Source organism: Temnothorax nylanderi, unplaced genomic scaffold (assembly GCF_030848795.1).
Source record: "Temnothorax nylanderi isolate EJ_2023f unplaced genomic scaffold, tnyl_v1.0 TNYL_tig0082_pilon, whole genome shotgun sequence".
NCBI classification, from domain to species: domain Eukaryota; kingdom Metazoa; phylum Arthropoda; class Insecta; order Hymenoptera; family Formicidae; genus Temnothorax; species Temnothorax nylanderi.
In genome coordinates this window covers 30,189-46,439 of record NW_027249144.1, presented here as the reverse complement: position 1 = coordinate 46,439, position 16,251 = coordinate 30,189, and the positions used below count along the sequence as shown (strand labels likewise).

The window sequence follows — 16,251 nt, the reverse complement described above, 5'->3', positions numbered from 1 at the left end:
TATTCGGTGTTATGAGAATCCACTACTCAATTTCAACATTATTCCTGACATCATCGTCAGCTAAACAGACGGAAAATCATAAGGATCGATTGTCGTATCGATACGACGGCTTTCGTATGTTTCGCACTACGGAGATAAAAATGTATACTCACCATATCAAAATATCCAGGCACTCCCAGGTATTCCTGCCGGTCAGTGTACAAAAACTCTTTGCGATGAGAAGGAACGGGCGAGAAGGGATGCAAATAAATCGCCGGCGGATCGGTTACATTACGAAATTTTTATTTCACTATAATATATGACAATAAAATGTATTACTTATATGATAAAATAAATAAGGCAGTGGATACATCTCGTCGCTTTTCGTCCGTATCTTTCATAACTTCGTGTAATGTCTTCATAACGTAGTGTAATGCGTCTAAATTCTTAAGGCTACCATCTACTTCTGCGTGTGTTCGTCAGTAGAAAAAATTGCCGGATACCTGATATGCTACAGCTCAAGCTCGAGCGCGTTTAATACTTCGTTCTTCGTAGAAAGTAGTCTTAAGGGACGTTATTTAAGAGAGAAAGAGAGAGAGAGAGAGAGAGAGAGAGAGAGAGAGAGAGAGAGAGAGAGAGACAAATAAGTGTGGTCGCTCGTCCGTAATCGGCAGTGTTTGCAAGATAGCTTCTCGATCCGATAGTACACGCATCGTTTATACACATGTATACGTATACTTAATGTGGATTTCATGCGGTGGTACAGCGAAATGACGGCATGCCGGAGAATATACTGCGCCAAGAAACGTAAATCGCGGAACGCGGCCGTCCCTTTCGGATTCGTTTTTATCTCGAAGCGGAATGTAAAACTTGTAATCGCTAGAAGAAAAATCGTATGTACACACAATCCGTCCGACTGCGAGATTATCGGTGTGACCTTTCCGTCGTTTACTTGAACACTTTGCAACAATTGTAAATTGTTATGTACGCGGGGTGAGTTTCGCTGGTGCATTGTCTGTCGTTAGCTTCTTTGGCAAATACCCGGATACTTTGTATGTACGATCGCCGTCGGCGGAGTACCATCGTCGCAAGAGAATCGGTGATAATTCGCGTGAAGCGATCTTTTTTTTTCTTCCCCCCCCCCCTTTTTCGTCCTTCTTCGTTTTCAATCGAGGCTGAGAATCGAGAACGTTGTACATCACATGCATTAATACGAACGCTGGAAAAAAGCGCGTTTCTTGTTTCCCTTTTTTTTTTCTTCTTCTAAACCTCAGTCTTTTCGCGCGACGCGCGCGCGATTCTACTTACTAAAGAAATTCGCAATACAATCGAATTTCGACGAACGATCCAATCGCCGAACGGAACGAATTCTTATTTACGCTAACTACAAAATTTCTTCGCTACAAATGTATCGGCCTGACACGAGAATACGAATACGCTACTAACAAAACTCGGTAGATTACCACCTAATCGTGCTCCTGCGAACGAAAATTTCACATTTTAACAACAACGACGTATCCCTAAGAAAGATATTACTTCGTGGATCACATGAGAGATTTATTGATAGAATTTCTTTACTATAGCTCCTATTTTCGATTGTATGGTTTTGAACAGCAAAAGGATGGATCGTGCCCTGTATATGTACGTTGCCTCCGAACATTATTGTTTAAAACGGTTATTGGAGAGAATCTGCTTTTCAGAGGCTGCCCGTGACAGCTTAAGTGAAAACGAGCCTTTCGTCTCGTCGCATACGGCTTCATCTCTGTGGTAACTAATCGTTCACAATTACAGCAAGTCACAACCAATACACGAATCTGGGGAAGGCAAGGTATACCCTAAATATTCGCTAATATTTATACATGTACATATAACACAAAGTCTCCCAGAATCGTCACAGTTCTTTTCGAGCGTGGATACTCGATTTCTGAATAATAAGAACGGCAGTTTTTTTTCTCTTTAAATCAAGGCATATAGCTTTTGTAAACCGAGAATTGTAAAAATAAAATAATTTTTTGCACTTTTGGAATAAAAATAGGATGGTCGAAAGGTCGAGATAATAAAAAAGAAAACATAATCAAATCGAGATAATAAAAAAAGAAAATATAATCGAATCGACATAATAAAAAAAGAAAATATAATCGAAGAAGGTGCGATAGTCCTGGGATATTTTGTAGAGCGACGGCCAGATATTCAAGAGTGCTTAGGACCGACTGGAAGTCTCAATGTTTTGTAATTATTTCATTGCCGTTTCAGATTTTTACCGATATTACTTATCTCTCCTGAAAAATTTAGTAAAATGGAGTGATTTTTTTTTCTTGCGCCAATTCTTCAAGTCCTAATCCGGACATTTAACACGTAATTAATTGCTACGGCTCATCTTTGAAGATCTAATGCGCGAACGATCAATTTTACAATTTTATAAAGTCATTCACTTTTCAGAGCCTTCGAAATTGATCTAAACATGACTAACTAGCCGCCACTGCATCGTATATATATATAATATATATTTTTTTTATCGAGGTATTTCATATTTATAGTAGTGTACGTGTGTGTATATTAAGTGCCCTGTTTCCATCTTCAACGAGTAAAACCTTATACTTTTTACAACTTTGGTCTATTTAAATTGCAGATTACTAGTTTTGAATATACCTTAAGTTATTTCGTATGAACTGTACTGCATTAATACAAGATCAAAAGTTATCATCACAAGAAAGACACCACATTTAACTGGAACAATTGTTCGGTAAGTGAAAAAAAAGAATAACAGGATTTTGATGAAACAATACTCTGTTATAGATATATATTCACTATCTTATGTTTCTTTAATCCCTTGGACTGTCAAACGGAAATATTACTAAAAATAAACCTGGCCAAAAGTGCTCATGACAGAAATATCTGCACATTCAAGAAAAGATGCTTATATACCAGAACAATTAGAATGGGATACTATATTTTTATGTTTTTGGGGTCGCTGAATTCAAATCTGAAATCAAAATTATGAAATTTAAAATAGCGGATGCAATAGCGGATCAAAAATGAAAAAAATTTCAAGAATTCAAGAACTGGCAAATTCAATATGATGGGCAAAACATTTAAAATATTCAGTTCAATTTGCTTAAAAAAATTTTATTTTGAATTCAGCGGCAAGAAACCCTCAATGCAAATTTTTATGCTAATTGAAGTTTTTGGATCTTTTATCTGCCATTTTGAATTTTAAATTTTGAAATTTTGACCTCAAATTTAGATTAAACGACTCAAAAAAACTCCAAAAAGTATCCTTTTTATAATTTTACTAACTTCTTTGTCAAAAGCATTTTTGGCGCATAAACATTTTTTTCGTCTAACAGCGAAGGGGTTAAACATGATAACTTGGAATAATTTTCGTAATTTATATCTTAAAATTAAATCCCTTTATGTGGATTTTTTCAGATGATAAGCTTTGATTTACTCATTTTCATACGTCAAGTATACCATCTTATACTAGTAATAATTTGAATTGATACATTCTGTAGCGCGAGGTATATTTTGATACACGAGGAGAAAACCACGATCTTATATATATGTAACAAGTATAAAGAAATGATACACGATACGTATTTCGGCTTTCCCTGTATCACGTGTGAATAAATTTTTATTCGAATCCAAGATGGATATCTGGAATAATTTCTCATCAGCAATATAATAAAATGCCGATTATCATAAATATTTCAAATGACGATAATCCAAAATTAAGGACGATCGTCATACCATGTGATAATGTCTTTATTTAACAAAGATTACCTGAACTAAAACAGTTAAGTACACAATGTACCAATTCTAATATTTTCATTTTCCTATATAATCAACATAATGTAGAAACTTGACAGAAAAATAATTTTTGCAAAATGTGTCTGTATACATGTAAAGTACACATACATATATTAAATTATCGAAGATTAAATTAAAAACTTATATCTTACGTGTTATACGTATTATATATTGTCAGATATTAAGTTTTTAATTGGATCTTGTATGTCTAATCTGAAATCTTTCGTATAAGTGTTCACAAACAAGAGTCCACGATTATCCTAAAGGAATATTATGCAAGAATGTTAGCGATTGGCTACTTACTTTTGCCTTATTTCTTTTTTTTCACTTTTATCGCTATGACATATAAAAGTGATATAATCTCAAAAATAAAAATGGTTTTAAACACGATGATAAAAAAAATATTATTATTTCATCAAGTCAATTATAATGAATAATTGAATATGCATTTTATTTATTAAATTTAAATCAAATTAATTTTATAAAAAAGATGTATATGTATAAACGGCAGTAATAATAAATCTAACTCGTTCTTTTTTATTATTTCAGCCCTATATGTGATTAAGAGTCGTGATATTATCTTATTTTTGTATGAAATATCAAATAATCACTCGATTGGACATTTACAGTGTTTTTTCGAATATGTACAAAATCCAATCCAATTATTCGAAACTCAATATTCAACTAAAATTGCCTGTTATGTTACATAACAATGCAATTGCTTTGTAGATATATGCTGTTATTCACCTAAAAGTTGGCAGTAGAATAACTAAGAAATATAGCATTCCAAAGTTCCGTTTGATACAACAATGATAATATCCGGCTTTGCATTCAGTATAAATATACAAAAAAAGACCTTCTGCAGGTATCGCAATGGCGTAATAATGTAGTATGTTTGTCTTGTTAGCAACATGTAGTTTCTTTCATACAATTTCATACCTGTATATTGTACTCTACTGACGTTGTGACTTGTACTCTGTAAACTTTTCCACTTCCTTGAGCAAGTCCTAAAAGTGTACCAATATTTGTTAACATACGTTAAAATTGGATAAGCTGATATTGTTCATCATTCTGTAGAGTTTCTATAATTTTTATAATCAATAAAATGTATATTTACCTTCGGCAGTGATTTTCTATCGTATTTCTGAGCATATTTTCCAACGCATCGGCTTAGTTGCACATAGATATCGCACAATACCTCGACAGGAAAGTCCTTCGTTATTTCAACGGTAAAATGCCATGCATTTTCCAATTCGCTTTTATCAACTACAATTTTCTCATTTTCGTCAATCTTATCCCGGCTAGTATCGCTGCTCTCGATGGCGAATGACAAATCGTCCATGCTTTCGCGTCGAGATGACGAACTCGAATCGCCATTCACCATTGGCCTGTCTTCATCCACGAAGCTTATTTCCATTTGAAGATTATCTATTCGTTGATCTACGACAGTGCCGTTTTGACTCCCCTTTGAATTCTCATTTTGCGAATCATTCTCTGAATCGGTATTGTCGAACAACCCCATATGCCCATTCAAAACGCTATTCGCCTCGGTTTCAAATTCTTGGAATTTTTCTAGATCGATACTAGTGGTAGTTTCATTGTTTAACGATTTATTCGCGACTATTTCAGTGACGCTTTCATCGAAAGCGATTTTCTTCTTTTTATGGATTTTCTTCACGTAGCCACGCGCCCAAGCGGGTATTTTACGCTTCCTCGAACTACCGAATTTCTTTCCGTTCACGACGAGAGAATGACTAGAATTTACAGACTCCTTCTTCTCCGCTCGATCGCCCGTGGAAGTGGATTCCAGTTTGGAATTCTTGCTTTCTTCCTCATTATCACAATTGTTCTCTAAAATTCGGCGAGTCTTCGAAATTTCGCGACACTTGTCCTCGAAATCGGAGTCCAGTTCGGCTTTTATTAAAGCGTAAGCGTTGTCACGCAAGGAACACGCTCGATGTCTTATCAATTTGTCCGCAGGATCCCTGTGAGAGGAGAACACAACGTGTTAGCAGCGTATAAAAAATTTATATTCTAGCATTCCATCGAATAGAAAGCGTGATGACTAATGGGAGTGGTCTTCAATGATGCGTGGTGAATTAGTTATAATGGTGTGTCTAGCAAAACATCAACGATTATGGTGCGCTCTAAATTGAAAACCACTATTATCTACGGAGCGATAACAGCATTACGGATAAACAGCAAAAAGCTCAACTACCTCTTTAATATTCCGAGGGAAGGCCTATCACGTAAGCTGACATGAAAACACACAATATATGAATGTCAGTATAGAAAAAGACAGTATCGCTAGAGAAGAACCTTAAGTTATAGCATAATATCAATAACTGCTTCTGTAACGGAGATATTCTCGCACGAGACTCGTATGACTGTTTTCCTTGACCGGCGAGAAATGTCAGAAAGATCGCTTCCTAATTTAGTTACTGACCTGTCTGGGTTATATTCTAGAGCATTTCTGCATATGAGATCAATATCGTCGAGAAATTCGCGGGCGCAGAGGTAGCAGTTCATATCGATCTTGGTCATCATCGTTTCCAGATCCATAGGCTGCTTTATTATCTGGTTGTAATCCGGTACTTCTTCCGTGTCCACCGGTTTCGTAAACATGAAAAATCTGAAACACATCGTTCCATTAAACCCCTCTGACCGACTGTAAAAAAAAAAAGAAAGACTGAAAATAAATTTACACGATAGGTACTTACTGTCGATTTCTCGCTAGTTTAGCGCATATCTCTCTCAGGAAAATTCGTAACTCTCTCAGAGATACCTCATCTTTCTCGTACATGATCCGCTTCTCCTGTTCCGTTAATTTCTTTGGCAACGGATTCGGCGCTAATGGCAGTGTTTCTAAAACCTCTACTTTGTTACTTTTGATCTGTGGTTGTCTTAGACTCTGAACGATAAAAATGGGCCGGAAAAATTTAATTCTTTGTTCGGTGAGGGGAGTCTTCATGGAATACACCTCCCCGCGTAATTCACTGAACAAGCTTTTTAATTGATTTGGGAGATCTTGATACGTTGCATCGCTCGTTGCGAGAATTAAAATTGGCAATGAAGGATCAAGTGCTGCGATACGGCACAAGAAAACTGCTTTTACTGTTTCCGGCACGAGGGGCCACCATTGATTGATCGATCGAATGTAAATTGTGGACGGTACATTTCTAACCGCTTCATTAAATACCTATAATAATTTACAATTATTAATATTTATCTATAATATTCAACTATCGGAATAAAAACTTTTCTTTCTTTGATAACAATAAGTACATATAAATTTAAAAAATCATAAAATATACAAGATTATATCTTTTCGTCATTTTTGGTTATTATGAAATTTAGGAGTTTTAAAACTTTTAGATAAATACATAAATTTAAAAGCTTAATCTAACAATGTTGTGTGTATTTGCTATATTAACCTGCACGCAAGTTTCTTCCGGAGATCGAGCACTTTCCGCAAACAATGTGCTGACATCTAAAATCTGGACTGGCAGATGTTCCATACAATGTAGCAATGCTTGAGCTAAATGAGGTCCTTGACCTTCAGAAAGACTGCCACCCGAGATCAATAATCTTGGACGATAGATTCCCTTGGCATTCCTCATTCTATAAAAAGAAACCACGATATATAGATAACAATTCAAAAGAACATATTTTTATCACCAATTTTATCGTTGTCATATAAGGAATAATTACTTTGCCATTGCAGGATTTACACCTTGAGGAAATGTTCCTTTGATTAAATTAAGCAATTCTTCCAATGGAGGTGCTAATAGTGGTTCCATAAAAGGCTGCAATTTTCTTCCTGCGCATGGAGCTACTCTATGGGATGACGGAACGAGCATAGAGCTTGCTTGCATAAAGTCACGTTTCTTTACCTGTTTTAATCAATATAATTAATATCAAAAACTTTTAAAATAAAATTCTAATTGTATACTCGTCATTATTCCTCTTATTACGAAACGTACTTGGACTCTCTCCGGATCCAGCAATAATCTGTCGTTTGTCATATAAATTTGTGGGTAAGTTCTCCTTAATGCCTGTAATACTGCCTCAGTGCACAAGGCTCTCAGGTCTGAGCCGCAATAACCAGTCGCCTTCTCCGCCAATATCTCCAGTAATTGTTCGGACGGCGTTTTTTTCCATTTACTAACATGAATTTTCAGAATCTCTAATCTCTCTTTTTTTGCCGGTAAAGCAAAACAGAGTTCGCGATCAAAACGGCCGGGTCTTCGAAGGGCTGGATCGATTGCATCGATTCTATTCGTCGCGCCGATAACTATAACCTTTTACAAGGAAAAAGGAAAAACTTAGAAAATTTTGTCAAAAACATCTAGCCTATAAATCCTTTTAACATCGTTTTTAGGATGCTGGGAAACTCAGTGCTAGAGCAGTCCCTTGTCAAGCAAAAGATCTGGGTTTAATTCCCAAAAAATTGCCACTCCACATATATATAGTTTATATTAATATTATAAATTGAATGGGAAAATCCGCTATGATAAAAATAAAGTACTCGAAATTAAAGTAACTAAACTGGGGATAAATAAACCATGATATATTGCATTATCCCTTGGAAAACAGAAATCTCCAACTAATAAAAATAAGTTTTAAAACCAGTTCTCCAAAATGGAAGTTGGACAAGGAGCTTACAACTTCTTAAAAATTTACGATTGTAATAAAACTAATGAAAGCCAAGGTCCATATGAGACTATAGCACTTTTACATTGAAAGTCAAGGTTCAAATCAGGCTGTAGACATCAAGAATTATTTCTATTACTTGTCCTCTGTCACTGAGACCATCCATGAGTGCTAAGAGTGTAGATACAATACTGGCGTGTATCTGATCCTGCTTAGTACTTCTGACAGGTGCCAGACCATCTATTTCGTCAAAAAATATTATGGACGGTTTCATTTGTTGAGCCTGTTCAAATAACAATCTCAATTGCCGTTCCGATTCCCCGACCCACTTTGACAGACAGTCCGCTCCTTTCCTCATGAAGAATGCCATCTTCGTGTTGCCTTGACTGCATTCATTTGCCAGTGCTCTAGCTATTAGTGTCTTGCCAGTCCCTGAAATAAATTCCAAGTTGCATAAAAATTAAAACGAGTTTCCATTATGCTGCACTTTAAAAAGGTATATTGTATATACCTGGAGGGCCATAGAACAAGACACCCTTCGGTGGAGTAATGTCGAAACACTCAAGTATGTCTGGATACAGCATGGGAAAGATGACCATCTCCTTAAGGCATTCAATGTGTTTTCGCAGACCTCCGACGTCACTAAATCTAATGTTAGTATCTAACGTTATAGGATTTATGTCAGCTTTTCGATCGGGTGGACCGCCTTGTTGTATGGTCGATTGTCTTTAAAATATTCAATATTTACGTATGCTAACGAAGGTATCATTCAATAAATTTTTTTATGATATATACAAGTACCTTGCTTTTTTGCCTTTCTTCTTGTCATAACGTTGAGGTTCGGAGTCAGTGGAGTCGGCAGAACTCGTGCTCTTATTTCTATGCTTCCTTCTTCTCATTGAATTACTGAGAACACTTCTAAGGGCTCTAATAGAACGCCTAACCGGCTCTACGTTAGCTTGAAACCTATCTACGGTAGGCTTTTTTTGACGTAAACTATACTTCCTAGGCCCGGGAGAATCCGAAGATTCGCTTAGATCACTATCCTCCACTGTAAATAAATATATCGTGTTATTATTTTGGAAGAGAAAACAAATATACCTGTTATGCTGCAGCGTTGGCAAACCTGAAACTTTTCCTTACCTCTTGGCAGTTGTCGTTGAGCCGTGCGCCTCGTCCTCTTAATACGTGTATACATATCCTCATATCCCTAACGAAAAAGAATGTAAATAAAAGATACATAAGATTTACAGATCGCCATTCAACGATAGGGAAATGAGCTACAAAAATTCACTTACGTCTTCATTTTCAGAGTTGTCATTATCATTATTATCTGGCTTTTCACTTTCGCGTGAGCTATCATCGTCTGCCTCCTCTTGCTCCACCTTGGGCTTCTCAGTTTTCTCACCTACACTTCCGCATAATCTGGTTACGGGACCTTCTCGAAATCTGCTTGGACTGTCAGACTTTCTCGTTCTGAGGAAACATTTTAACTTCAGTTATATTAAATTCCATTAAGTACGTGTATAAGCGTTCGATTCAATTGCATGCCTAGTGTCTTTCTCCTCATTCGCTGGTCTCGTTTGTTCGCTGACATCCTTTTCCGGCTCAGTTCGTTCTTTCAGCTCACGATCGGCTCTAGCTCGAAGTTCTCTGCTATTTTGTCGATCGTGTTCCGTTCTGTCCCTAAGATGCCTCGTCGGAGTTTTATTAGGTGGATGATTTTCGCGAGATCTCAAGGGCATGCGGTCTCGGAGATCACGTTTTCTACCAGGGACATCGTCCACCATCTCTTTGTCCGAAGAAGAAGGATGTTGTTGAAACATAGGATATCCTTTCAAAGTTTGTGTTCCTATTAATTTTAAGAAACATTTGAAACAGTTGCGGTCTCTAGTTCTAAATATGCGCAATATTTATGAAAATGTATATGTTGTACAACATTAGTGGTTAAAAGCTAACTATTTCGCTTTATAATTAAGTGGTGCATTCTTTATTTATTAAACATCTCAATTGTACCTAGTATCCAGCTTGTATTAAGATTGTCATACGTCTGCATTCTATTACGCGTACTGCGACGTACGCTTAAATTGTTTCTAGTTATGTGCGAATTAGAGCCGGAATGTGACCTCAGCTTGCGCAAGCTCTTGGACCGCCTGACGTTCGCCTCCAAGCTGTGGTTGCGAGGAACAAAGATCTCTTCCTCGGTATCCATTGAGTCCAATGCAGGGTCATCATCTGACATTATCTATGAAATAATTTGACTACATACACCAGAATACGCATACTGGTATCTACAACCCTGTGGGGACACTGTGGGCCTTTTAAGAGTCACAGTCGATTATCACTTTTTGAAACCTTGTAGCAAATTCGGGCGCTTGCACTAGTGCACACTGAGTGAGCACTAAGGCTTGTTTATAATCTATTCTTATATTTAAAGTCGCTTAAATACACATTTAAAAACTTTTTAGCCAATAAAACAATCTGTAATATCTATACGGATGCTGTACAAATCATTTTATAGACTAAGAAGTATTTAAGATGATCTGTAAATATAACAATTGATTAAGAACAAGCCTTAGTGCTCACTCAGTGTACACTAGTGCAAGTGCCCGAATTCTCTATTAAAGATGATACATGAATTTTTATAGATTTTTTGTAATACAGAAATGCTTTCAAAAACCCTTTAGACTTAAAAGGTGTCCCAGGGTGTCTGGATGAGTGCTCCAAAAACACAGTGTCCACACAGCGTTAAGGATATGTTTATGTACAACACATGGCAGACAATAAGTGAGGGACATGTGCACAAAGCTCTTTGTAAAGACCTAGAAAGACATTCTTAATTCTCTAAGTCCTGATCCCTATTCTTACAAGAATACACGTGTTTCGTTAAAACGCCCTACGAAAACAAACGGCACATATACAAAGGTAATAGACACGTTGCTGCGAAATTAATCGCGCAAAGCCTCGATAGATTTCTGAATGAAAATTCTACGCGACTAAATTGCATCGCGAGACGCTCGAGCAAAAAGAAGGAGGAAAACGGAGAACTCGTCTTGACAATAAACAACAAACAGAACGATACGTAATCCCCTCTCTCTTTCTTTCTCTCCGTCTCGCTCTTTTTCGTGATCTCGCGCATTCCTGGTTCCTCTGCTGGCAATATCGCCCCGCGTCTCAATCAGCGCAAACGACGATTACCTTCATCTGGCCAATTCTTGTTGCCGATGCGCGAGGAAAGCTTTAAAACCGTGAACGTCCGTCATATGCGTGGGACAGTGCGGAGCTGCAGTTCACGATCGCCGAGGGGACTCCGGACTGTCCTTTTCCGGAAGAGGAGCGCGAGGACGCTGGCCACGGAATCGCCGTCTCACCGTCGCGGTGCCGAGTAACGCGCGGCCGGAGCTCGTCGTCTCCGTTTCAGCGTTCAGGTAGAATCGCGCGACCGACGTTACTGCCCGCCGAACGGTATCAGGGGACCGAGACGGCACGATTCCGGATCGAGTACAATTGCAAAATCCGTGTATCATCTGTGTATACCGCACACAGACGCACGCGCCGTGGTGCACACACGTACACATCGTGCGCAAGCGTGCGATCGCGCATGCGCGCACACCACGGTCACCACGCCAGTTTGCGTAACTGCACGAACGCCACGAACGTGCCATTCGGGTGCGCAGCGCCTACTTATCGCGCTGAAGTTAGGCACGTGTCAATTGCCAGTTTGACCAACGGTCGAGAACAGTCGAGAGAAGAAGGCTCCAATTTTCTTATCTCATTCCTTTCCGTAAACTCCGAACGAGATCTCGGAAGGCCGGAAAATATTCCGCCATACGTAATTGCCGCACGATTCGAAAGTGCGGCTCGCACTTTTGTAATACAAATTCTTTACATTTGCAAACAGACTCGTACGATAACTACACAATGTAACAAACAGCAATATTAAATAATTAAAATTAATTGTACCTACTAGGTCGCCGGGGAGAAATTCGGACTTTTGTATCCCTTCTGCGTAATAAAGGAAGAATTTCGATATTCCTCCGATATATCGTTGCGTTCCAAAACTCATCACAGGGAAACATCTCGACTCTCTCCGTCCGCGAACGCGAATCGCGAACATATATGTGTTATTACATATGTACCATACGGTACATTGTTGTCACTGAATAAAAGGCTACGGCTAGATATTGTAGACTAGTCATCGCGATGAATTACGGAATTGGGACGTCGATGTGACACGCATAATGACCTGATTCATTTTCATTTTAAGTAACGATATATTACAATGCATCACGCGAAGTTGAGGTTGGTGACGTTGTCGTGCCACTTTACGGAACGATTCGGATCCACGCCGATTGATCGCCGACCATGCATATAATAGAGAAAAAAAAATAATTAATGATAGCAAAAACGTTAAATGATCAGTCTCGATGGAAGAATTTAAATAAATGCTAATCGTGTTGGATATATTGTATAATCGCGAGAGATGCGGTAAATCTTTGATCGGAGTCGTAATAATGAGTATACGGGTGCTTCCTGTGAGGGTATAAAGAGCTCGGTCATTCTATGAATTAATTCGTGTCCCACGTCTCCTTTTGTATTAATTAAATACTAAACATGTTTTCGATCGTGTACAACTTGTGGCCAATGCTAGAAGATATTATAGGTAAAAATGCTGTGTTAACGTAAGCCTTGATACATACGTCATCATTAGGAATATAATATAACGCTGTTTTAATTAATCATGTTACCTCATCACACTTAAAAAAAAAAAAAACATTTGTGAAAGTGCACGTTTAGACATATGACGCTTCTTGTTTGTACAAGTAGATATTTAGTTTTTTTTTATAATTTTTATAAGAATGTGTACCCCTTGAAGAGTAATGCAGTTTAACGATCGTTAAAGAATGTACTTTGTATTATTTTCAGTTCAGTACATTGACTTGGACTTTACATTGTGGCTGACATGGCTCCTAATGCCACTTCTTGTAACATTTCTACTCCCGCTTGTAATTGCGCTGCTGCTGTACTTAACTGCCTTAATGTTGTACATCTACAAGTTACACAGGTTTGAATATAACGTATCGGTTACAAACATACGCGTGTGTATCAAATGCAATATAATTTATTAATATTAACTGTAACAGATAACTCATTTGTATCAAGCCGATTGTTATAATGAAATAATTCACTTTTAGAAGCAACGAGTGCAAACTTGTGAATGTATTGGCTTTTAACATACGTTTTAATTTATAATTTTTTTTTTTTTACAAAATTGTGTTCAAAACAGTTTTCCAGTTTATATAAAAGAAATATACCACATACTTTATATAAAAAGCATACTTAAAAGAAACATTTTCTTTTCTTTCAGGGTTAGATTAAGAAATGCTTATGGTACTGCATGGCGAGACGCAGCTCTTCATATGGCTGCAGCTGCCTGGGATGCACATGGTTGGATTTGGCATGGTATAGATCCCAGTCTAATAATTTATTTATATAAGAAGCACTGGGCATTAGAAAGCATTTAAATTGAGCTATACAAGGTTTCTTGGAACCATGATTTGTTCATTAGAATATAACACGTATAATTCTTTAACAGGATATGAAATTGTGGGCTTAGAGAATATTCCACAGGACAAGCCAGTATTATTCATATATTACCATGGAGCTATCCCAGTCGATGTGTATTATTTTGCATCCAAAGTATTTCTATACAATTCAAAACTAATCCGTCTGGTGGTAGATCGATTTCTCTTCATGATTCCTGGTTGGTCCATATTCGCTGACGTTCTGAAAATTATACCCGGCACAGTACAGACTTGTTCAGCTATTTTAAAAGAGGGACATATGCTCGCTATTTCTCCGGGTGGAGTGCACGAAGCTCAGTTTGGGGATTCCTATTATGAACTTATGTGGCAAAAAAGGATGGGCTTTGCAAAGGTCGCTCTCGATGCGAAAGTGGTGCGTTCTCTTCAAAAGTTTTGTATTATTTTATTTTATTCTATTGTAATGGTTGTTTCTCATTAGAGTATAGTTCCTTTCTTTACGAAAAATCTCAGAGAAGCATTTAGAACTGTAAGTTGGGGAAGAAGAATATGGCTGAAGATATATGCCAAGACGAAACTTCCTCTTGTACCGATTTATGGTGGCTTTCCGGTAAAATTGGTAACGTATGTAGGTGAACCTATTCCGTACGACGGAAGTCTTACGCCCGAAGAGTTGCAGACAAAGGTAAATTAATTATGAAGGTGTAAAACACGTACACTTTCCAAATAATATCACTCGAAAATATTTCAACATACTTTCAGGTTGCTGATAGTCTTAGAGATTTAATAAGCAAACATCAAAAAGTACCTGGTAATATTACACGGGCTTTAGTGGAAAGAATACGTAATACAGAGAGGCATAAGGATTAACGATGATCTTCTTTGATGTACTTAATGATTAATAAGACGCAATACTTTTAACAGTTATTTTAATGTAATATTTTAGACTCTCTAATTAGTTAGACTCTCTTTTTAGGTGATAATATTAAAAAAGAGAATATAATAAAGCTATTCCATTCGATAGAAATTTTTATTATTAATATAAGTATATTTCTAAGTATTTATATTTATTTTATATTTGTACTTAAATATACTCGATTATTATAGAGAAAGTAGTTTATTTATATTTTTTATATAAATTGTATAATTGAATGTCAAATGGCATGCAATGTGAAATAATTTATCTTATCATTATAGTGTTAAGTAAGAAAACATGAAATGTGATTATTTAACAGTTATATGCGTTTCTGTATTCTATTATCTTATATTTCCTATCTTTTCTTTACTGTATTAAAATTGTTTTATTATTAATTTTGTGCGGGAAGGGATTGCAATAAACAATGATAAATCTATTTTTAATAAATCAAGTCAAATTGCTTATTGTTATCCCTTTTCTTTTGTTACATGCGCTTGCTGCGTATTAGCGACTATTATTGCAAAGATAACATATTTTGACTGTTCAACAAACGTTAAGAGTTGATGTAAAATGATTATATAACTGTGAGTAAATTTATTCGTTAAGGATAAGATTGCAAAGTTTTTATAAGAAATAATGAAAAAGTATAAGTGTAAACCTTGTCACAAACTGGAAATAATTGCACTTTAATCTGTTACTGAACTGCGACCGTATCGCACGACACGATACTTTTACTGCAATAAAAATCGTCAACTGAGCAATATTGATTATTATAATTGTTACTTTTGAGCGTACGTATTCTAATCTAAACTGATATCGTAATTTTAACAGTCTAACAATAAGAGAAAAAACCTTGATGTTTTCGTATTAGATTCTTGGATTTTATTTCTACAGTATGTAATAAAATAAATTAACATTTTAGCAGTATACAACAAAGATGAAAATGACAAAGATATAATAGTTTAGTGAATTAAGAAAAAAGAACTGAAGAAAGAAAATCCTCGACTTAAGCAATATTAAATATTAACAATTTAACTAATATTTAACCATTGTCAGAGAATTTATCTTTCGTCTTTGAATGTGGCGGTCCACTTGCCACGTTCAATTCCGCCGGGATCAGATCAAAAAGATCGGCAATCCAAGCTCTCAAGTTGCGTCCTGAGAGTGAAATACATCAACCAATACCGAAGATTTAAGCCTTAAGCCTTATCTACAATAGACGCACAGGCCGCGTCGCACGTCGCAATCGCAAGAATTGACCAATCACAGTTCACTATTCTTCGACCGCAAGGAGAACAATAGACTGTGATTGGTCAATTCTTGCGACTGCGACTTGCGACGCGGCCTGTGCGT

The 16,251-nt window shown here is 36.8% G+C and overlaps 2 protein-coding genes across 4 annotated transcripts; one reads left to right on the top strand and one right to left on the bottom strand.

The window, feature by feature from the left end:
* Positions 1–261: 261 nt before the first annotated feature.
* LOC139774520 (ATPase family AAA domain-containing protein 2) lies at positions 262–11,777 on the bottom strand. The gene is made up of 16 exons (XM_071709853.1): positions 11,638–11,777; positions 10,456–10,684; positions 9,991–10,291; positions 9,738–9,915; positions 9,583–9,649; positions 9,241–9,490; positions 8,951–9,165; positions 8,579–8,871; positions 7,770–8,087; positions 7,498–7,679; positions 7,221–7,407; positions 6,507–6,985; positions 6,233–6,418; positions 6,005–6,040; positions 4,904–5,771; positions 262–4,793 (listed from the first exon to the last, which is right to left on the bottom strand). The coding sequence occupies exons 1-16, from the start codon at positions 11,641–11,643 to the stop codon at positions 4,740–4,742; spliced, it is 3,849 nt and encodes a 1,282-aa protein (XP_071565954.1). The 5' UTR covers positions 11,644–11,777; the 3' UTR covers positions 262–4,739.
* On the top strand, positions 11,733–15,659 carry LOC139774531 (DGAT1/2-independent enzyme synthesizing storage lipids). 3 transcript variants are annotated; one of them, XM_071709887.1, is made up of 6 exons: positions 11,733–11,867; positions 13,366–13,504; positions 13,808–13,902; positions 14,036–14,397; positions 14,464–14,667; positions 14,745–15,659. In XM_071709887.1, exons 2-6 carry the CDS (start codon positions 13,413–13,415, stop codon positions 14,850–14,852), a joined length of 861 nt encoding a protein of 286 aa, XP_071565988.1. In that variant the 5' UTR covers positions 11,733–11,867; positions 13,366–13,412; the 3' UTR covers positions 14,853–15,659. The 3 variants fall into 3 exon arrangements, with proteins under 3 accessions (XP_071565988.1, XP_071565986.1, XP_071565987.1); XM_071709885.1 differs by lacking the exon at positions 11,733–11,867 and adding an exon at positions 12,469–13,102; XM_071709886.1 differs by lacking the exon at positions 11,733–11,867 and adding an exon at positions 12,469–13,121.
* The last annotated feature ends 592 nt before the right edge of the window (positions 15,660–16,251 follow it).

Coding starts and splice junctions, on each gene's coding strand:
- LOC139774520 (XM_071709853.1), bottom strand. Junction 8,872..8,950: donor CTTGTTCTATGGCCCTCCAG/GTATATACAATA, acceptor AATTTATTTCAG/GGACTGGCAAGACACTAATA. Junction 6,041..6,232: donor CTAGAATATAACCCAGACAG/GTCAGTAACTAA, acceptor TTTTCATGTCAG/CTTACGTGATAGGCCTTCCC.
- LOC139774531 (XM_071709885.1), top strand. CDS start 13,054: ATGTTTTCGATCGTGTACAACTTGTGGCCAATGCTAGAAGATATTATA. Junction 13,903..14,035: donor ACATGGTTGGATTTGGCATG/GTATAGATCCCA, acceptor ATTCTTTAACAG/GATATGAAATTGTGGGCTTA. Junction 14,398..14,463: donor TCGCTCTCGATGCGAAAGTG/GTGCGTTCTCTT, acceptor GTTTCTCATTAG/AGTATAGTTCCTTTCTTTAC.